The 22175-nt window shown below is 53.6% G+C and overlaps 2 protein-coding genes across 2 annotated transcripts in view; one reads left to right on the top strand and one right to left on the bottom strand.

The window, feature by feature from the left end:
* Positions 1-22175, bottom strand: part of WNT5B (Wnt family member 5B) — an 89503-nt gene that overhangs the window by 28441 nt on the left and 38887 nt on the right. The gene's annotated exons all lie outside the window — the stretch shown is intronic.
* Positions 6641-9352, top strand: FBXL14 (F-box and leucine rich repeat protein 14). The gene is made up of 2 exons (XM_004599044.2): positions 6641-7865; positions 9171-9352. Exons 1-2 carry the CDS (start codon positions 6714-6716, stop codon positions 9261-9263), a joined length of 1245 nt encoding a protein of 414 aa, XP_004599101.2. The 5' UTR covers positions 6641-6713; the 3' UTR covers positions 9264-9352.

Here is a 22175-nt window from a genome sequence, read left to right on the forward strand (position 1 = left end):
ATTCTTTGGAAACATAATCTTTTTTTTTTTTTTTTTTAAGATTTATTTATTTGAAAGAGATGGCGGTGGTGTGGAGAGACAGAAAGAAAAATCTTCTAGCCGCTGGGTCATTCTTCAGATGGCTGCCACGGTTGGGGCTGGGCCAGGTCAAGGCCAGGAACTTCATCCAGGCTTCCCATGTGGCTGCAGGAGTCCACGCATTTGGGTCATGCTCCACTGCTATCCCAGGCCGTTAGCAGGGAGCAACCACGACATGGACTGGTATTCATATGGGGCACTGACATGAGAGGCAGCAGTTTGACCCACTATGTCACACAACAGTCCCAGAGAAAGTGATCAAAAAATATTTACTGGGCCCGACGGCATGGACTAGCAGCTAAAGTCCTTGTCTTGAATGCCCTGGGATCCCATATGGGCAATGGTTCATGTCCCGGCAGCCCTGCTTCCCATCCAGCTCCCTGCTTGTGGCCTGGGAAAGCAGTCAAGGACAGCCCAAAGCCTTGGGACCCTGCACCTGCATGGGAGACCTGGAAGAGGCTCCTGGTTCCTGGTTTCAGATCAGCTCAGCTCTGGCTATTGTGGCCATTTGGAGAGTAAACCAGTGGATGGAACACTTTTCTCTCTGTCTCTCCTTCTCTGTAAATCTGCCTTTCAGATAAAAACAAACCAATCTTTTTTTTTAATTAATTTATTTTTATTGGGTCCCAAGGCTTTGGGCCGTCCTCCACTGCTTTCCCAGGCCACAAGCAGGGAGCAGGATGGGAACTGGGGCTGCTGGGATTAGAACCGGTGCCCATATAGGATCCTGGTGCGTGCAAGGCGAGGACTTCAGCTACCAGGCTACCGCTCTGGGCCCAAAACCAATCTTTTTTTTTTTTTTTTTCTAATTCCTGAATAGTAAAATAACTTGAAAACCTATCTATGTTTTCATTGGCTAGTTACAACTCTTCTTTCTGTTTTATTTTTTAAAACTATGTATTTGAAAGGCAGAGTTGGGGGGAAGAGAGAGATTGACAGAGAGATCTTCCATCTGTTAGCTCACTCTCAAAATGGCATTAGCACCTGGGGGTGGGACTGGGCCAGGGAAAGTCGAGAGGTCAGTCAGGGCTCTCCTGTGCGTGGCAGGGACCCAATCACTGGGGCTATTTACTCTGCTTTATCAGGAGCATTAGAAGGTAGATGGACAGGAAGTGGAGCAGCTGGGCCTCAAACTGTGTTCATTGGGGGGTGCCGGCATCATACTGACTATGTCATCCCTACGTGTATAATTCAGTTATGTTAAATCACCCACTCCTATTTGTATTAAAAAAAAAAAAAAGATTTTGTTTTGATTTGAAAGGCAGAGAAGATTCGCCAGCCCGGGGCTGAAGCCTGTGGCCTGCGGCTCCATCCTGGCCTGCCACATGGGTGGCCAGCTCCACAACGTAGCATGGAGTAGGATCAGAAGTGGAGCAGCTGGGACTTAAAACCAGCAATCACCTGGCACGCTGGCATAGGCAGCTTAACCCACTGCACCACAGCGCTGGCCCATCTAGTCACTGTTTCTTAAAAAAGAAAGAAAAAAAAATATTTATTTATTTGCCATCCAGAGTTAGAGAAAAGAAGAACAGAGACAGAAATATGCACCATCTATACTCTGGTTCACTCTCCAAATGACCAGGATGGCCAGGGATGAGCCAAGCTGCAGCGAGAAGCCAGAATGGTTGCTCCTCATAAAATCAAAAACAGAATTCCCGTATCATTCAGCAACTGCCCCTCTGGGTATGGAAGTGACAGAACTGAAACCCGAGTCTTAAAGAGATGCTTGCATGTATGTTCACAACAGCAGTACTCACAGCACGAAAGGTGGGCGTAACCAGACTTTTATACCCTTCTCCCAAATCCCAAACGGCGGGTGAAGACAAAATGTGCCCTGTGCTGTGCGAACCGTTACTCGGTATTAACATGGAAGGAGGTTCTGACTCGTGGGACAACAGGAGGAAACTTTAAGAATACTCTGCTAAGAGAAACAGGCACAAAAGAACAATTACAACATGTGTCCACCTGCATAATGTAACCGGAGTAGCTAAACCGCAGGAACAGAAAGCAGAATAGAATGTCTGAGGCTGCAGGTGTGGAGCGTGTGTGTAGGCGGGAGCCCAATGGATTCACAGTTTTAGTTTTACCAGAGGAAATAGCTCTAGAGATTGTTGTTCAAGACTGTGGACGGAGGGGCTGCTGTTGTGGCATGGCGGGTCCAACCACTACCTGTAAAGCCAGCATTCAAAGAAGTGCTCGTTTGAGTCCTGGCTGCTCCATTTCTGATCCAGCTCTCTGCAGATGCCCCTGGCAAAAGCAGTGCAGCATGGCCCAAGTCCCTAGGCTCCTGCACCCCTGTGTGAGACCTTGGGTTGACAGCTCCGCCCTGGCTGATGCGGACATCTGGCGAGTGACTCCAATAACAGGAGGGCTCTCCATCTCTGCCTGTCAAACAAATCAATCAGTACATTAAAAATATATATATATATTATTGGATCTGATGTGGAAGCCTAGGGGTTAAACGCCTCGCCTTGCATGCCAGGGATCCCATAGGGGCACAGGTTCTAATCCCAACCGACCCACTTCCCATCCAGCTCCCTGTCTGTGGTCTGGGAAAGCAGTCGAGGACGGCTCAATGCTTTGGGACCCTGCACCCGCATAGGAAATCCAGAAGAGGCTCCAGGCACCTAGCTTTGGTTCAGATCAGTACCAGCCATTGTGGCCACTTGGGAAGCTCTTCCTCTCTGTCTCTCCTCCTCTCTATATAGCTGACTTTCCAATAAAAATATTAGTCTTTTTAAAAAATGGATATTACTGATGTTACTCATCTCTGCAATCCAGTTCAACAATCTCAACCAAGTTGTTGTGGATACTTGGTAGTGAATTTGAAGGGAAAAGACACAAATTATCTTAACTCTTTGGCTCAGTCCATAAACTGGACACTAGGCCACCACTTTTGGAGCTGTGTCCATCTAGGCACGTATTTCGGACAGGGGGATGTGAGTGCTCCGTTGAGAGCTGCAGACCCCTCCCAGGCCTCTCAGCTCGCCAGATCCTCCCCTCTAAGCTCAACCTTCGGGTTGCGCCATCCGATCTTCCCAGGCCCTGCCCAGGCCAAGACATACTCTATCTGAAAATCCAATTTGTTAAAAAATTCTTGGTCAGGGCCCGGCATGATAGGATAGTGGTTAAGGTCCTTGCCTTGAAGGCCCCGGGATCCCATATGGGCACTGGTTCTAATCCCAGCAACTCCACTTCCCATCCAGCTCCCTGCCTGTGGCCTGGAAAAGCAGTTGAGGACGGCCCAATGCTTTGGGACCCTGCACCCGTGTGGGAGACCCGGAGAAAGCTCTTGGCTCCTGGCTTCAGATTGGCACAGCTCTGGCCACTGTGGCCACTTGAGAAATGAAATCAATGGCTGGAAGATCTTTCTCTCTTCCTCTCTTTCTCACTGTAAATCTGACTTTCATGTCTGTTTGCATACATAGGCACATACTGGGTGGGGCAGAGAAAAGAGAGAACATCAATAAAAGATTCTACGTGAATGAAATTATAGACTTCAACTCAAGAAAAACTTCTGCGAGAACTCGAGCTGGTGGGGCCAGTGTTGTGGTAAAGTGTGTTGTTCTGTGCTTGCTACAGCAACATCCCACATCAGAGTGCCAGTTCAAGACCCGGCTCCTCTGCTTCTGGTAAGTTCTCTCCTACTTTGCCTGGAAAAACAGCAGGTGGCCTAAACACTTGGATCCCTGCCACCCACATGGGCCCATTGGATGGAATTCCAGGCTCCTGGTTTTAGCCCGGTCCAGGCCAAGTTGTTGAGGCCATTTGAGGAGTGAAGCAGTGGATACAAGATGCCTCTGTGTGTCCATAAGTGTGTGACTATGCTCTGCTTTGTTTTTAAAGATTCATTAAAAAAAATTTGTGTTATCTGTTTTTAAGATTGATTTGTTTTTATTGCAAAGTCAGATATATAGAGAGGAGGAGAGACAGAGAGGAAGATCTTCCGTCCACTGATTCACTCCCCAAGCGGCTGCAACGGCAGATGCTGCAGCGATCCGATGCCGGGAGCCAGGAGCCTCTTCCGGGTCTCCCACACAGGTGCAGGGTCCCAAGGCATTGGGCCGTCCTCGACTGCTTTCCCAGACCACAAGCAGGGAGCTGGATGGGAAGTGGGGCTGCCAGGATCAGAACCGGCGCCCATATGGGATCCTGGCGCATTCAAGGTGAGGACTTTAGCTACTAGGCCACTGCGCCGGGCCCGTATCTTTATTTTAAAAGTAGAATGATAAAAGTAGAATTATATAAAATTTATTTTAAAGGTAGAATTATGGAGAAAGAAGCAAAGGCAGAGAGATCTTCCATCGACTCATGCACTTCCAAACGGAGCTTCTTTGGGGTTTCCCACACTTGTGCAGGTGCCCAAAGACTTGTTCCATTGCTTTCCCAAGAGCACAGAGCTGGATCAGAGGTGGAGCAGCCAAGACTTGAACCAGCACTCAGCGGGATGCTGGCACTTCAGGCTGAGGCTTAACCTACTATGACATGGCACCCACCCCTACGATTTATTTATTATTTACTTATTTATTTGAACAGGGGCAATCTCCTGCTGCCTCCCCAGGAGCATTAGCAGGGTGCTGGAGCGGAAGCAGAGCAGCCAGGATTAGAATCACCTCACAGATGGCAGCTTAACTTGCTATGTGACAACACTGGCCAACTCTGCCTTTAAAGATAGAAAAATAAATCCTTAAAACAAAACAAAAAACTCAAAGAGCTAGGGAGCAGGTGGCCAACTCTTGGAGAAGCAAGGCAGGGTATCTTTAGCTTTGAGGTCCATGGCTTTCCCAATAAGTCAGCGCTTTCCCAATAGGTCAGCCCCCTGACCACTCACTTTGTGCTGAGTGGAGGAAGGTGCACTGGGGTGGTCGGGATTTGGGCGCCGACATCACGACAATCACAGGGGACTTCCAGGAAGAGCTGGGACTAAGAACAGCACCCCAGGCCTGGGCGGTGGCCGAGTAGCTAAAGTCCTCACCTTGCACACACCAGGATCCCAAATGGGCGCCAGTTTGTATCCTGGCTGCCTTGGGACCCTGCACTTGCATGGGAGACCTGGAGGAAGTTCCTGGCTCCTGGCTTTCGATCGGCGCAGCTCTGGTCATTGCAACCATTTGGGGAGTGAACCAGCAGATGGAAGATCTTTCTGTCTCTCCTCTCTGTAAATCTGCCTTTCCAATAAAATCTAAAATGAATCTTCCGAGAAGCACGGAAGTGGAGCAAGTTCCAAGGCCGGAAGGAAATAGGGTCAGCCGGAAGATGGCAGACAGGGAAGTTGTCGGGAATCATTCTAGAGAGTCCTAGAAATGGGGGCTGGAGCGGGCAAGGCCAACCATTTTCATGGTGGAGCCTGGGGAAGAGATCAAACTTGGTAGAGCTGGTGGGACTGGGTGAGGAGGGGTAGCCAGCGAAAGGAGGAAGGAGTTGGGTGAGGACTTGGGAGCGAGTCTCACAGGAATAACACAGGGAGAAGCGCTGAAGTCAAGTCAGAAATCATGAGCGTAAATAAAGTGAAGGAAAAAAAAAAGAGAAGGAAAGGTCCGGGCGTGGCCGGCGGCGGCGGCGGCGGCGGAGGAGGAGGAAGAGGAAGGCGGGACGCGCTCGGCTGACAGCGGCTCTCCGGCGGCACCTACAGGGTTAAACGTCAGGGGCGGCGGGGCCGGGAGCTCTCGGTTTCCCGGGCAACGGCGCCGACAGTTCCGGCAGCGCAGGCTCGTACCACTGCGCGGCGCGGCGCGGGGGGGAGCCGCCGGGAGGAGGCCCGAGCGCCGCGGCGCCGCCTTCTCGAACGGGGCCTGCTCCGGACGCCACCACGCGCGCCGGCCGCCGGCTCGGCCCCGGGTGTGAGCCCAGCCGCGCTCGGGCCGCGCTCGGGCCGCGCCATCGTCGCGCCCGAGGCCGGCGGCTCCCGAGCGGCTGCGTGCCCGCAGACGGCGGCGGACGGCGGAGGGCGGACGGCGGCGGGGGCGTGGGAGGCGCGGGGCGGGCAGGGCGAGCGGGGCCGGAGCGCCGGGGACAAGCGGGGACGTGCGGCCGGTGGTGGCCCGGATTGGCCTCCTCGGTCCCCCCGCCCGGGCGGCCGAGTGCGGGCGGCCCGGGGGCTGGGAGGTTTGAAAAGCGGAGCCGAGAGACAAAGGGCGGCGGCGGCAGGAAGCGTCCTGGGAGCCCGGCCATCCGGGGGCTCCTGGCCGGCCCGAGGCGGAGGACGATGCGGATGGGGGCCCGGGCGGCGCGCGGCCGGCGCGCGGCGTGGCCGAGAGCGGCGACGGAGGCGCACCGGGGCGCTCGGGGACGGCGCGTGTGAGGCGCTCTCCCCGGCCGGGATGTGAACGCCGAGCCGAGCCCGGGGCGGGAGGGCAGGGCAGGGCGCGGAGGCGAAGCCCGGCAGGAAGGAAGGAAGGACGGACGGAGCAGCAGTAGCAGCAGCAGCAGCAGCAGCAGGAGGAGGAGCGGCGGCGGCCGGAGCCGGAAGGCGGGGAGGGGCCGTCCGTGTGGGCCCGAGGCTGCGGCGGCGGCCGGAGTGAGAAGCTGCGCTCTCCTCTCCTCTCTCTCCGGAGCGGCGGCGGCAGCAGCAGCGTTCGGGGACCCGCGCCTCCTCCTCCCCCGAGCGAGGCCCGGGGTGGGGGAGGAGGAGGAAGATGGAGACCCACATCTCGTGCTTGTTTCCCGAGCTGTTGGCCATGATCTTCGGCTACCTGGACGTCCGGGACAAGGGGCGCGCGGCGCAGGTGTGCACGGCCTGGCGGGACGCCGCCTACCACAAGTCGGTGTGGCGGGGGGTGGAGGCCAAGCTGCACCTGCGCCGGGCCAACCCGTCGCTGTTCCCCAGCCTGCAGGCCCGGGGCATCCGGCGCGTGCAGATCCTGAGCCTCCGCCGCAGCCTCAGCTACGTGATCCAGGGCATGGCCAACATCGAAAGCCTCAACCTGAGCGGCTGCTACAACCTCACCGACAACGGGCTGGGGCACGCGTTCGTGCAGGAGATCGGCTCCCTGCGCGCCCTCAACCTGAGCCTCTGCAAGCAGATCACAGACAGCAGCCTGGGCCGCATCGCCCAGTACCTCAAGGGCCTGGAGGTGCTGGAGCTGGGGGGCTGCAGCAACATCACCAACACGGGCCTGCTGCTCATCGCGTGGGGGCTGCAGCGCCTCAAGAGCCTTAACCTCCGCAGCTGCCGCCACCTCTCGGACGTGGGCATCGGGCACCTGGCCGGCATGACGCGCAGCGCGGCCGAGGGCTGCCTGGGCCTGGAGCAGCTCACGCTGCAGGACTGCCAGAAGCTCACCGATCTCTCTCTCAAGCACATCTCCCGCGGCCTCACGGGCCTGAGGCTGCTGAACCTCAGCTTCTGCGGCGGCATCTCTGACGCGGGCCTCTTGCACCTGTCGCACATGGGCAGCCTGCGTAGCCTGAACCTGCGCTCCTGCGACAACATCAGTGACACGGGCATCATGCACCTGGCCATGGGCAGCCTGCGCCTCTCAGGGCTGGACGTGTCCTTCTGCGACAAGGTGGGGGACCAGAGTCTGGCTTACATAGCCCAGGGGCTGGACGGCCTCAAGTCGCTCTCCCTCTGCTCCTGCCACATCAGTGATGATGGCATCAACCGCATGGTGCGCCAGATGCACGGGCTGCGCACGCTCAACATTGGACAGTGTGTGCGCATCACGGACAAGGGCCTGGAGCTGATCGCGGAGCACCTGAGCCAGCTCACGGGCATTGACCTGTACGGCTGCACGCGAATCACCAAGCGGGGGCTGGAGCGCATCACGCAGCTGCCCTGCCTCAAGGTACTCAACCTGGGACTCTGGCAGATGACGGACAGTGAGAAGGTCAGGTGAGGGCGGCCGCCCCGGCGCCCCTCTGCACCCACGGGCACCGGCACACGACGCATGTTGGCAGTGGATGAGATGGGGCCGGGTGGGCAGCCTCAGGCCCCAGGTTCTCTTCCCTCCTCCCCTCCCCCTGGCATCGAGGGTCTCCCCCCCCCATCGCTCCTCTGCCCCGCGGAAGGGGGGGTGGACTCGCTCTTTGCCCACCCACTCCTCCCCAGGGGGGCTGGAGGACTGATGGAACTACTGTATCCAAGCTGCTTTGGGCTTGGGAGTTGGGGGGCAGGGCTGAGTCCTGGCCGCCCCAGGAGTTGGGGGGGAAGACGTTGACCTTCACTGACGCTGTTTTCATTTGAATACTGTGACTTTTTTTTTTTTTTTTTTTTTTTGCAATGTATAAAAGCAAACCCAACCGCAGCAGCCTTTTCTAGTTCCTTCCACTTGGTCTCATGGCTTCTTTTACAGTCCTCCGCTCTTCAGACCCATCGCATTTTTACGTTTTCTTTTTTAAAAATTGTTCTCAAGAAATTTGAAATCATGGTCCCTTTTTTTTTTCTGCTGAATATATTCTATATATATTCCATATATGTTATATATATACACATATATATATACGTCTGGCTACCTCGTTTTCGTTTGCTTTTTCCTCTGAAGCCCTGGAATTCTACAGGAGAGAAATTTTGGAGACTCAGAGACAGTTGTGTGCCTAGACTGGAAAGATGCCCGTTGGGTTTGTGCGTCCTGTTTCGTTTCGGCTCCTTCCCAACATCCATCCATCGGGGGTCCCCGCATCCGCTTGCCTGGCTAACATTTCCCTTTGCTTCTTATCCCCCTGGGCTATGAGGACCCAACTGTGTGTTTCAGCCTTGACTTTTTAATTTATAGCACAAAAATGTGTGGGAGAAATGAGTCTCACCGCCTTTCTGTTTGTTTGCTGGCGATGCAGATTGTGGCTTGAAGATGGTGACTATATATGCAAATTGTACCCTGCCCTCACCCTCTGCCACGTTTCCCACAAAGGGCACGGGAGCCCAGCAGCGAGCTCCACTGGGAAGGGCAAGCAGACCAACTCACGTCTTATCTGGGCTCTGTTCAGAAAATTGGAGTTCGTGGGTTTTAAAAAAAATTGTTTCTAAATGGAGGTTTAGATGACTTTATTTTGGCGGGGGGTGGGGTGGCGGGGGTTGGGACTTGTGGCTTTAAAAAATACCGCTTTTAAGTAGGATGTATATTTTTGTTGGTTTTGTCTGTCTATTTTTTTAGAACCCTCCAACAGCAACACGCGAGACCATGGAGTTAAAGAAACCCAGAGACCTTTATCAAGGAATTGTACTGTTTGTGAATTTGTATAAATAATAACAAAGATCCTCTTAAAAACGTTTATATTCTTACAGTTAAAAAAAGGTTAAACTGATATTTATATAATAAAGAGGAAATATGAAGTATGTTTTTGAAAAAAAAAAACCACACACACAAAAAAAAAACCCACAAAAAAAAAAACCCACCCTTGTATCTGTGAATTCTTTTGAAAGCCTTGTGCGGGGGTCACAGCGAAGTGGGCGGTGCTGATGGGAAAAGCGAGGGGGGTGTTGGGTTTGGTGCACCCTCTGGGGTGGGCAAGCTCACAGTTCAACTTCAATTCTGTGGATGCTTACGACTGACACCAAAATGTTTTGTTTCTAGAAGTGTGATTAGAGATTTACAACTTTTTTTTTTTGTTTTAAACTGTCAACAACATGGACATTTAAAGAGTCTAATCAAAATGAAACTTTTGAGAGAAAAAGATTTTTTTTTAAGAGTCGCAATTTGCACCAGTGGCTATTTTTCCCCCCCTTGGGTACAAATAAGGTCTCGCTTGGGGCGAGGTGTGAAAGTGGGCTCACCAGGTGGGTCTGTCCGCATTCAGAATGGGTGTGCAGAGGAGGGCACGAGGTTACAAGGGGCTGCAGCCATTGTTTGGGACAGTTGCATGCAAGAGCTGTCCGGGCCAGGCGGGCCCGCGCAGTCAAGCGTGCGCGATCTCACTGCGGGAGCGAGGGTCCCGGCGGGCAGGAGGAGGGCTGCTCCAGCCCCCTTTTTAACATTCCCCTCCAGGCCTGGCCACCGAGGAGCGAGGAGCGCTCTCCTGGGAAGGCTGGCCAGGAGTTTGGCACATTTACATTTTAAGCACTTTTCCTGGGCCTCAAAGGCCTCCGTCCAGGGTTCGCGGTTGGAATCTGGGGCAGATAAAAGAATACCAAACAGATCTAGCCAGGAGTGCTCACTGGTCTGACACCCCAGAGGTTGGGCCCTGGACCCTGGGAGGGTGAACCGCCTGGTTGGCATGATGACTTTTTAAGCAAAAACCACATCTGCTGTGAACACAAGGTGGGGAGAATGGGTCTGGAATGTTCTGGGGTTGACCCTCTTTGCAGGAAGAGAGCTGGGACCTAGGTTTGTCTGTAGATTAAAGTTTCCAAGCTTTCTGGCCGGAGCAAATGACAGAAGCAGCATTGTTCCTTTTTGGAGAGCCATCACAATGGGATCTAATTGAGCCTGACACTAGATCCATCTTCCTTGGGGGAAGGTGTGGATCTTTTCTTTCGGCTGCTTGAGTTACAGGACTTACTGCCTGAAAGGGAGAAAAAAATGTGTGAGCCCTGTTAGGAAGGAGGGACAACTCCCCCTTTGCAAAGCAATAGCTTCCAAGCCTGTCCCTCTTGCAGAATCCGGGGCTGGACACTGGACACGTTTGTTGGGTAAACATTCTAGCACTACCTAGGTCTCTGCTCTGGCTCTTTTTCACTGGTACAGCAATCCTTCCCTTTCAAAGTATCTCCTACTTTTCAAAGACTGATTTATTCCCCCCAAATGCCACAACCACCAGGGTGGGCCAGAACTCCTTCTGAGTCTCACATGGGCAGCAGGAACCTAAGTGCGTGGACCGTCTCTGCTTGCTCTCCAGGCACAGAAGCAAAATGGCTGGGATCCCAACCTGTCCTAGCAGGTGCAGAACTCCCAAGCAGGCACCTTAACTGATGATGAGCCCTTGGCGGCGGGCTGCCCCAGCTGGCCAACGTTACTTTTCACGCTGAAGCTTGGTCAGTGAATGCTTGAAAGTGGAAACCGTGGGTCTGGTGTCCGTTTCCTGCACCAGGCACGCTGTGTATTGTCTGTCAGTTCCTCATCTCCTCTTGGGATGGAAGGGTGAATGTGTGTGCTGTGCAGTCCTCAAGGTCAGAACACCGGCTTTTAAAGTCCCAGCAGAAGCAGGTCCATTTGACTGTCCAGTCAGGAGTGGTTACCGCCAGGATCACCACCAGCACAGCGGGTGAGCCTCAGGCAGTGGATTCTGGGTTAGCCTGAAGCCTCCATCCCCCAGACTTCCAGGAAGGGAGCTTGGGAAGACCAGACTGATGAAGAAAGCATCAATGACTTTTTTTTTTTTTTTTTTTGTGGCTGGTTGGAAAAGCTAAAATGTATTTCAGGGGAATGTTTTAGAATTACAAGAAAAACCAACCAACCCATCCAACCAATCTGGTTCAGGGAAAAAAAAAAAGTGCGGAACTTCCTGTCAACCTGACAATGAGGAGTCCTACAGCTCAGAGGAACCTGTCTGCCTGGGCAGAGAGAGTGCTCCGGGGACCTGGGTGTTTTCAAAGGGGTGTTTAGCCAGGAGCCCTGTGATGTCTACACTGGGCAGATGATAAACGCGGCTGGTGCCTGGAGAGGCTCCAGCTCCCAAAGCAGGTAGTGTAGCCCAATTTTCCTTCCTCCTTTCCTCTGCCCCAACTGGCAGGAGTGGTGTGGGCGGGGGAGGGTACCTCTCAGACGCTGCTGCCTTGCTTACAGTTCTATAGGATGATCTGGGCTGAAGCACCGCCCGCCCACACGCGCCTCTCCAACCCCTCTTTGGTATTGCATGTCCAACCTTTTTCACTTTGGACTTCGGCAATCTGAACCCACACCTGTACTCCGGAAAGGGGAGTGTTCCCGGACTCCCTGATGACAGGACCACTGTGTTTCCAAAGAAAGGGACTCTCTTGATTAAAACATCAGATTTGTGCAACGAAACCAAGACCTCAGGCAACTGCCTCTCCCTCCCCGTGCTGTGGAAGGGAACCCCCCGGCTCCGATCTTGGCTCTGTTCCGCTGTGGAAGAAGAGAGGGACGGCAGCGGTCATTCAGGGGGTCCCCTCTCCGTTCTCTTTCTCTTCTATCCCTTTAGTAGAGGGCAAGGCCTAAATGTTGTGCCACTGAGAAGCCCTGGGGAACCAGGCTTTTTCCTAGAGGCGAGTGTTTGAGAGCACGGTGAACACAGCACAGGATTAGAAGTGAGAAAGCTGCTCCAAGCCCACGCTTCCGCTCCAACTGCTACATCTTCGCCTCACGGCCAGCGGGCTCGTCCAAGTATTAGGTAGTGCTTTAGATCTTCTTCCAAAGTGAATGTTCCTTCTGAACGTTCCTGTTCAGACTGGTATCAGCTGTTCATCATTTGCACTGCCTGAGAGGTGAGCCTGCAGCTGGGAGAAGAACTTCTGGGCAGAAATGGTGTATCTGGGCAGATGGCAAATTTCAGTGACCCATGAGGCTGGCACGGTGGTGGTCCAGGCATCCCAGCTGAGCACCAGTTTCTGTCCATCCAGCTCCCTGCTTGTGGCCTGGGAAAGCAACAGAGTATGGCCCAAGGCCTTGGGACCCTGCATCTGTGTGGGAGGCCTGGCTCCTGGCTTCAGATCAGCTCAGTTTAGCTCTGCTCATTGTGGCCATTTGGGGAATGAAGCAACGGATGGAAGACCTTTCTCTAGCTCTCCTCTCTCTGTAAAAAATCTGCCTTTTGAATAAAGATAAATAAATCTCAACATGCAAAGGTGTCAGGGACCCCACGTGACCAGTGTCAGTCGTTGTCCTCTTCCGTGGGGCTGGCTCAGGGCTTGCCCATGGACCTGGCCTACTCTCCCGTGGGGCTGGCTCAGGGCTTGCCCATGGACCTGGCCTGTAGCAGCCCAGAACAGCCCCTGCTCTGTAAAGCCAAGAAGTGCCTCAGAAGCAAACTAGAGGTCTTAGCAGTGATGGGAGGGTACCCAGACACGCCCAGTGAAATGACAGGTGGAATGCTTCCGCCTGCAGTTCATGCATTTCCATTGTAAGTCTTTAACTCTTACGATCCATTACTTTTCAACCGTTTCAGGGACAAATACTGCCCAATCTGCACCATCTCTCCCCGCTCCAAAAAAACACCCCAACTTTGCAGGGACACTCATGTTTGTACCAGTGGGAAAGAGTGTGTCTCCACAGCCAAGAGAGAGTTCTGTGTGTGCTGGGAGCAGCCGGGAAGCCCAGGGGAGACCACCCGAAGGATGCGAATGGTGTGGGCCATCTTGGGCTCGCAAGTGGTGCGTCCTCAAATCTGGTAGACATAAGGTGTAGCTGTACCGACCTAAGATTTATCTATGAAAGGCAGACATTCCATCTGCAACAAGCAATAGCCAGGGTCAGGCGAGGCTAAAGCCTGGAGCTCCGTGGAGGTCTCCCACACGGGTGGCAGGGGTCTAAGCACTTGGGCCATCTGCCACTGGTTTCCCAGGTGCAAGAGCAGGGAGCTGGAATGAAAGTGAAGCAGCTGGGCCCAGCGGCGTGGCCTAGCAGCTAAAGTCCTTACCTTGCACACACCGGGATCCCATATGGGCACCAATTCTAATCCCAGCTGCCCTGCTTCCCATCCAGCTCCCTGCTTGTGGCCTGGGAAAGCAGTCAGGGATGGTCCAAAGCCTTGGGACCCTGCACCCGCATCGGAGACCTGGAGGAAGTTCCTGGCTCCTGGCTTTGGATCAGCTCAGCACCTGCTGTTGGCAGTCACTTGGGGAGTGAATCATCAGACGGAAGATCTTCCTCTCTGTCTCTCCTCCTCTCTGTATATCTGGCTTTCCAATAAAAATAAAATAAATCTTAAAAAGAAAAAAAAGAAAGTGAAGCAGCTGGTTCTCCAAACAGTGCTCCTATGGGATGCTGATATCGCAAGGTGGCAGCGGAGTAACCCGCTGTGTCACAATGTTATCCCTGTCCAGACCAGGGGTAGGAAAAGAGGCTTGGCAAGGTTGACAAGATTCTGCCTTGGTGACATGTGGAGTCAGCCTCAGAACCCAGGCCACCCCACACTTCAGTGGTGACCCCGAGACACTGCGGGGTACTGCGACACACACACACACACACACACACACACACACACACACTCAGCTTCTCAGGAGGGCACTCCCTAAGTGCGTACTATTTTGATGGGGCTTAAACAAAGATGGAAAGGTACTGCTGAATATGCATTACTATATGTAAATGTAGCTCTGTACTGGGCAGAGCTTCACGCATAATCACTCCAGAAGGTGCCAAACCAATGCTGGTTGGTAAGGGCTCTAGAGGGTACTGAGGAGCCCCGTGTGCCTGTTACCCACACAGAACCCAAACCAGTTTCCCAAACACTGCTCTGTCACGAGTAAGAATGCCCTACTAGACATGCTAGGATTTGGCTCCTCCAAGCTAAGAACTCGGGCACGTTTTCCACGCTACAGACACCTGACACACAGGGGGTTACCGTTGCCTGCATCCCATAGGGAGCTGCGTGGGCTCAGTGTGTGGCTCCAGCCTGCTGTCAGTGCAGGGACAGATCAAGGTGGGGTGGGGGGAGCCGAGTCTTCAACCACTGTGGGGATGTGGAAAGCCAACCAGCACATGGGTGGGCCCTGTCTCTGCGTCTGCCATCCGATCCTCTGATAAAAGACTGGAGACCAGAACGACAGCGCCGACTGTGTTTAACACAAAGCGCCCCCGTGCGGTCACTGCCCCTCACTCCAGGAGGCACAAAGCTCGCCCGCAAGCTGCCGGTCATCCTTAAGAGATTGTAACTGCATGGTAGGAAAACGGCTCTCTGACAACAAGTTCTCACAAAGTGTGGAACGGCTCAGCATGGCTTAGAAGGCATTTCTGAGTGTTCCTTTAAAAAGGATAAAATCTTTACTACCAATGTCCACAGCATTTCTCCTTAGGTGATCTTTACCCCATTTTTATTTAATTAATTTATTTTTTGAACTTGAGAGGCAGAGCTGCGGACAGGATTCACTCCCCGAATGATCCCAGATGCTGGGGCTGGGGCAGGCCAAAGCCAGGAGGACCATCCGGGTCTCCCACGCGAGTGCAGGGACCCAAGCATGTGGGACATCCTCTGTTGCTTTCTCCGGCACAATAGCAAGGGAGTGGAACAGAAATGGAGCAGCCACAGGCCTGGCACGATGGCTCGATTGGCTAGCCTTTCCATGGCAAGCACCAGGATCCCATATGGGTGCCGGTTCTAGCCTTGGCAACCCCACTTCCCATCCAGCACCCTGCTTGTGGCCTGGGAAGCAGTGGGGGGCAGCCTAAAACCTTGGGACCCTGCACCCACGTGGGAGACCCAGAAGAAGTTCCTGGCCCCTGGCTTCTGGTTCTCGATGGGCTCAGCTCCGGCCATTGCAGCGATTTGGGGAGTGAATCAGACAATGGAAGATCTTTTTTCTCCGTCTCTCCTTCTCTCTGTGATACTGCCTTTCGAGAGAAAGAAAGAAAGAAAGAAAGAAAGAAAGAAAGAAAGGAAGGAAGGAAGGAAGGAAGGAAGGAAGGAAGGAAGAAAGAAAGAAAGAAAGAAAGAAAGAAAGAAAGAAAGAAAGAAAGAAAGAAAGAAAGAAAGAAAGAAAAACCGGAGCAGCCGGGACTCCAACCAGGGCCCATATGGGACGCTGGCGAAGCAGACAGTGGTTTAGCTCACTTTACCACAACAGTGGCCCTCCAGTGGCATTATTTATGTATTTCTATACACATCGCTGTCCCTTTTCTAGCCCTGAGCAAGACCTCCTGAGAACTGGTCTTTACACAGAGAGAAGTCAAAAGACACTGGTCCTGCTGTTATAATCTTTAGAAAAAGCACCAAGGTTATCCTTGAACAGACGCATAAATGCCCTAATGTTCTCAGCCGGAAGACAACAGTGCCTCCCCCTTATTTTAAGCTTTAACTTTACTGCACAAAATCCGCTGCTGTGAATGATCAAAAACAAAACAAAACTGTGGGGCTGGCGGCATGGTGTGGTAGGCTGAGTTTCTGCCTACAGCGCTGGGATCCCACACGCACGCCGGCTCTAGTCCTGGCTGCTCCGTTTCTGACCCGGCTCCCTGCCAATGCTCCTGGGAAGGCGGCAGATGATGGCTCAAAGCCTCGATCCTACACGTGTTTGGGAGACCGGAAAGACGCTCCCAGCTTCACAGGCAATGTGACCATCTGGGAAGTGAACCAGCAGATGGAAGACCTTGGTCTCCCCTCTCTGTAACTCTGCCTTTCCAATACAAATAAATAAATGTCAGGGGAAAAAAAAGTAGCCAGTAGCTGTGTGTCTTAAGCAAGCAACAAGGAAACAAGAAGAACGTCACCACTGTTAGCTCTGTTAGTTCATTTCAAACATGGAAAACGTAGCCTCTTTTTTCGGGAACATGACAAAAACAAACAAAACAGGGGCCAGGGCGCTCAGCAGCTCAGCTCGGGAAAGCGGCCTGGCCCAGCCCCAGAAAGCTGTGCTCATTCTGGGGTGTGAACCTGGACCCTAGAAGCTGGCCCTCCGCCTCTTTGCCTTTCAAATAAAAACATTTTTAAAACAAACAAACAAACAAACAAACAAACAAAAAACCCCAAAACCCAAGATGGCTGTGTTCTATGGGCCTACAAGGTGGGAGGCGTCCCTCCGCACGTCCACAGCCTCCACACGCAGCCCTGTTTGTCCACAACATTCACAAGGGGGAACTGGCACCAAAGTGGCCCCGGCAAAAGGGGACGAGGCTTACAGGAAAGGCCGGAGGCAGGTGTGGCGGAGAGGCAGGGTGAGGCGTGGCCGGGGGTCCTCATGCTCGCCGCCTTCCCCTGCGTCCTGGTCACCCACCCCACCGCGCTGCACTCCTGAGCCCTGTGCACCCACCCCCACCGCGCTGCACCCCTGAGCCCTGTGCACCCACCCCCACCGCGCTGCACCCCTGAGCCCTGTGCACCCCGGGCTCTGGCGGGGAGTAGGGGCCCACGCGGACAGGGTGCAGACGCAGCTGCTGCGCTTGGGCAGCAGGCGGCAGCATTGCCTGCCTCTTGGCCGCATCGCCTCCTCGCATCTCAGGAAGGGACCCACTGAGAGCCAGGAGGGCCGGCTCAACGGAGGAATCTGGGCCTTAAATCCATTTCTAATTCGCCTTTTAACTTCTGATTGTGTCTTCATAAGGTCCTTGTGGGGCTGCCCTCCTGGGGGAGGTGAGCAGGTGGGGCGGCCTGCTGGGAGCCTGCACAGGTCTGGGGCTAGCTGTTCCGTTAGCTGGCCAGAGCCACAGGGCGCTGGCCAGGCGCAGAAGTCCAGAGCTCTCACAGGGGAGATCAGCCCTACCTCAAGGTTTTCAGCAAAGCCTGCTTTTATGTTTTTTATTCTTTAAGAGGAGGTTCGTCCGTGCCAGGTGACAGAAGGCATCTTTAGGACACCAGAAGGAGCCCATGAGACCAGAAACACAGGTCTTTGGAAAGCGGACCTCAGGGGAGGATCGGGGGAAGGATGACCCTCGGAGCCAGCTTGGCCAGATCCCATCACGTGTCACAATAAGGGCCAGGCGGGAGCTGTGTGTGGTGGTGTAGTACGCTGTTCTTCAGCCTGTGGTGTTGGCATCCCACATGGGTGCCAGTTCGTGTCCCTGCTGCTCCATTTTCCAACCAGTTCCCTGCTTGTGTCCTGGGAAAGCAGCGGAGGGTGACTCAAGGTCTTGGGACCCTGCACCCACATGAGAGACATAGAAGAAGTTCCTGGCTCCTGGCTTTCAATCAGCTCCACTCTGGCTACAGCTATTTTGGACATGAACCTCTCTCTCTCTCTCTCTCTGGGCAATTCTGATTTTCAAGTAAAAAAATAAATATATCAGAGAGACAAAGAAAAGGGAGACAGGGCAGGCTCCTGACGTCTTGGCGCCTAACAGTTTGGGCCATTCTCCACCGCTCTCCCAGACCATTAGCAGGGAGCTAGATCGGAAGTGGAGCAGGTGAGACTTGAACCTGCGCTCATTATGGGACGCTGGTGCCACAGGCACAAGCTTGGCCTATACCACCACGGCCACAGGAGACCCTTATGGTTAGAGAATAGACAAGATAAGGGAAGGACCCGGGGCCTAGGCAGGAAGCGAATATCCCTGGCCCCACCCATCCAAGTCCTGTCAAAGCAGATGCCACTGTCAGCTGTCGCCCCTCGCTGCCGAGTTTTCAGGTTGGCCTGAGCTGGCCAAGGAGAGAGGGCGGATGGGGACACTGCCCATGTGGACAGTCTGTAAACCATCAGGGCAGGGACTGACATGCATTGCTTGGGGGCGCCTGCGTCCCACACTCCAGTCCCTGCCCTGGTTCCCAAGACCAGCTTCCTGCCAGTGCCGACCCCGTGAGTCAGCAGCCACCTGGGAGACCTGGGTTGAGTTGCCAGTCCTGCTATTTTAGGCAGTCTTGGATTTTGCTCTTGCTCTGTCTTTCAAGCAAGTGTCGATCAATCCACAATAAAGCGAGAGCACGTGTATATACTTCATTAGAGCTCTTCAACAAGTTCATTACCAAAAAACCTTTGCTTTTCACTCCATTTTCCATGGGATTTCCCAGGTCCCCTGACTTCCCCACACAGCTCCAGAAGGTGGTCTTGGAGTTGCTGGAGAAGGCAGGTCCTGCTTCTGCAGCTGTTCCCTTCGGACTCGAGAGGAAACATTTCTACGCACGACCCCAGGTTTGGCCCATGACCAACGTGGTGGAGACCCGGGCCCTGCAGCCTCAGAGCGCCCTGCAGCTTGCTTGCCAGCCCTTCTCCTGGAAAGATAGCTTAGAGCTGCATCCTAGACCAGGACAGAGAGAGATGATGGTGTCCCCAGGACAGGCTGGCTGGCAGCACTCACAGGGTCCCCCCAGGCAGCAGCTGCTGGCTCTGTGTGTGTGTGTGTGTGTGTGTGCTATACAGTCTCTGTGAGACCCTTCCTACGCCCCTGCCCCTGGGACTGTGGTGTCTACACTGTTGTGTCCAAGGCGAGACCTGGCCGAGGGCTCCAGCAATGCCATGATGACAGAAGTTCCTAAGATAAGCTAACTTGCTTCAATCCACTCCCACGGCCAGTCTGCAAACATGCATATGCCCAGTTCCCACCAGCAGACTGGCTGGCTCACCACTGGCTCCTCTCTTCTTCCGGCCCCTAACTGCCATCCCCACAGAGGTGTCTGAACCCAGCATGGCTGCTCTCCCTGGGACCGTGGATGGAGGCCACAGAGAGGCATGGGGTGTCACGATGAGGAACCCGAGGTAAGAGTGGAATCCTAGCAATAGACAAGTCTCACAGTCCTGCTCCACACACCCTGCAGACACTGAGCCATGTCCTGCTGTCTGCCGGGACCTCAGTGCCTTCTGTGGGATGCCATTCCTGGCCACTGGCTCCCGCGCCTATATTCAGTTCTACTTGTGCACCTGCAGAGAGCTTGCAAAGGAAGGTGTGTAAGTGGCAGCGAGCACCTCCCCACCCCTTTGCCAGCCCCCAAAAAACCAGTCCGCAATGCTAATCTACCCTCCTTCGCAGCTCAACAGCTTTTCTCCTTTAAGCCCCTGATAATGGTTTTACTAAAATCCCCTTTTGATGGAAAAAAATCCCAGCTGGACATTTCAGGCTCAGCACAATATACAAGTCCGCGGGTCCCTTTCCCTCCCTCACAAAGGCCTCTAATCAAGTGGAAAATGTGCTGCAGGCCAGAGGTTTGGGTCTGCAATTATTTTTAAGGGATTACTAGAGAAGAATAGGGAACAACAAGGACCTCTCCCCCCCCCCCCCCCCCCCCCGCCCAACTTGGTTTCCATTTGGTCCTGCTTTCAGAGTCAGGGAGCGGAAGGGTTATGTCTAGTTCTCCCAGCAAAACAGCCCTGCTCGGGTACAAGGGTTTCCTCTTGGAGACACACATGGAGAATTGGGGAGCAGGCTGCAGCGTCCCAAGATGACCCCAGCTTCTGTAGGGAGTCAGGGTGGACAGGGCCCCAGGTGCGGGGAGAGGTCAGGCTGGGTGCTGCGTCCGCTCCCTGCTGAGGCCAGCAGCCTTCATCAGGGCCTCCCGGGCTTGGGGGCACCAGGACATGTTCCCAACCTCACGGACACCCACTTGCTTATGCACATCGGTCACACCTCTGATACAAAGACCAGGGGTCTTCCCCCTGACATCCATGTCAGGTGAGCAGGCATTCGGGCTCAGTGCATTGGGGCGACCCGAGTGCTCTGTTTCTCTTGGCATGAAGGGAGACCTCACCCAGGGGGAGTCCCAGAGGCAAACACCCAGTCAAAAAAAGCCACGGTGACAGAGCGCTCAGCTCTGCAAGGCACACCTCAGCATGTTTTCTAACTAAACCCAAGCCTACGGGAGCCCCGGCAGGTCCTTTCCCAGCATCCTTGCGATCAAATATAAAACAGGACCATCAACAACACTGTGACTACAGGTGAACTCTCCACCCTCCCCTCCCACCCACCACCCCTGGATGTTGTTTTTTGTAGCAATGTCTTGCTGATATTATCATTTGTTTCCTGACTGCTGGCTTTCCCTCAGAAAGTCAGAAGCACAGATGCTACAGTTCATGCAGTACATGAAGTGTCGAATCCAAACATCCCTCCTTCACGTCCACGTCCATCTTCCTGTGGGAGGGTGTTAGCAGAGGAGCTGGAGTTCCTATGAAGAAGAGAACTAAGGGGCTGGCACTGTGGTGGAGTAGGCCAAGCCTCTGCCTGTGGAGTCAGCATCCCACACGGGCACTGGTTCCAATTCATGTTTCAATCTACCGCCCTGCTTGTGGCCTGGGAAAGCATTAGCGGACGGCCCAAGGCCTTGGGACCCCTGCACCTGTGTGGGAGACCCAGAAGATGCTCCTGGCTCCTGATGGGCTTAGCTTTGGCTACTGCCAAGAGTGGACCATCCCCAAGATGTCTAAACAAGTGAAGAAGTTCTACCCCACTTTAAAGGCAGGTGAATTTCTTGAGAAAGGTGACAACGTACATTCACGGGGCACCAGGAGAGGTGGCAGTGTCCATCTCAGGAAAGGTCGCGTGGCCTGGCAACTTGACTAAGGGACTCAGTCCAGGCCTGCCTCTCGCAGCTACTTTTCCTGAGCCTGGTCTCGAATGCCCGTGTGCCTCACTTCCTATCATTGCCTTGGCATTCCCCAGTAGTTCTCCACTTCTCTGCCCCTTCCCAAGAACACCAGGTGTTGGAAAAGTCACACTGCTTTTTGTGAGGCCAGCATCCCATAGGGGAACCAGTTCAGTTTCCAGCTGCTCCACTTCTGATCCAGCTCCCTGCTGATGGGCCTGGGAGAACAACAAAAGAAGGTTCTAGGGCCTCTCTGCATCCCAACGTGGGACGGCAGAATGGAGTTCCCCCAGGCTTAGATCTGTTGCCTTCTTCCTAGTCCTTGTGGCAGGCTGGGGAGTGAATAAGCAAATGGAAGCTGTCTCTTGGTCTCCTGCAATTCTGCCTTTCAAATAAATGTCTTTTTTTTTTTAAATATTTTTCTTACCCAAACCAGTTTTGGGAAGAGTAAAACAGTAATTTGATGAAATCATGTCAAGAATCAGACCTGGCACAGTAGTCTAGTGGCTAAAGTCTTTGCCTTGAACACGCTGGGATCTTATATGGGATCCAGTTCATATCTAGGCAGCTCCACTTCCCAGCCAGCTCCCTGCTTGTGGCCTGGTAAAGCAGTCAAGGACGGCCCAAAGCCTTGGGACCCTGCACCTGCAGGGGAGACCTGGAAGAGGCTCCTGGCTCAGATGGGCTCAGCTCCAGCTGTTGTGGCCACTTGAAGAATGAACCAGCAGATGGAAGATCTTTCTCTGTCTCTCCTTCTCTGTAAATCTAACTTTCCAAGCAAAATAAATGAATCTAAAAAAAAGTGCCATCTCACATTTTTATCTTTTTTATCATTATATCCCAACAGTCAAATCATTCAGAAAATAGGATAAACATAATTAGAATTAAGAAATACAAAGCATGGCTTTCAAATGAAAATTCTGTTTGAGGTGAAAAAAAAAAAAAAGAGTGAATATCTTGCATTGGCATTCTGGCCCTCTGAAAGTCACTGAATCAGAGTGGCACACGTGAATTAGGTGAAAATTGCCTAGGATCCAGCAGGCAGACGAGAAGGGTGAGCCTCTTGGATGCACCATGCTCGCTGGCACCCATGGGTGACACACACACAC

The sequence above is a fragment of the Ochotona princeps genome, chromosome 27 (assembly GCF_030435755.1).
Source record: "Ochotona princeps isolate mOchPri1 chromosome 27, mOchPri1.hap1, whole genome shotgun sequence".
In the NCBI taxonomy this organism is placed as follows: domain Eukaryota; kingdom Metazoa; phylum Chordata; class Mammalia; order Lagomorpha; family Ochotonidae; genus Ochotona; species Ochotona princeps.

Bases quoted from the DNA above. Each gene is read 5' to 3' on its own strand.
- FBXL14 (XM_004599044.2), top strand. From the start codon at position 6,714: ATGGAGACCCACATCTCGTGCTTGTTTCCCGAGCTGTTGGCCATGATC. The intron at 7,866-9,170 runs GTACTCAACCTG...CTATTTTTTTAG, and splicing joins CGCAGCTGCCCTGCCTCAAG to AACCCTCCAACAGCAACACG.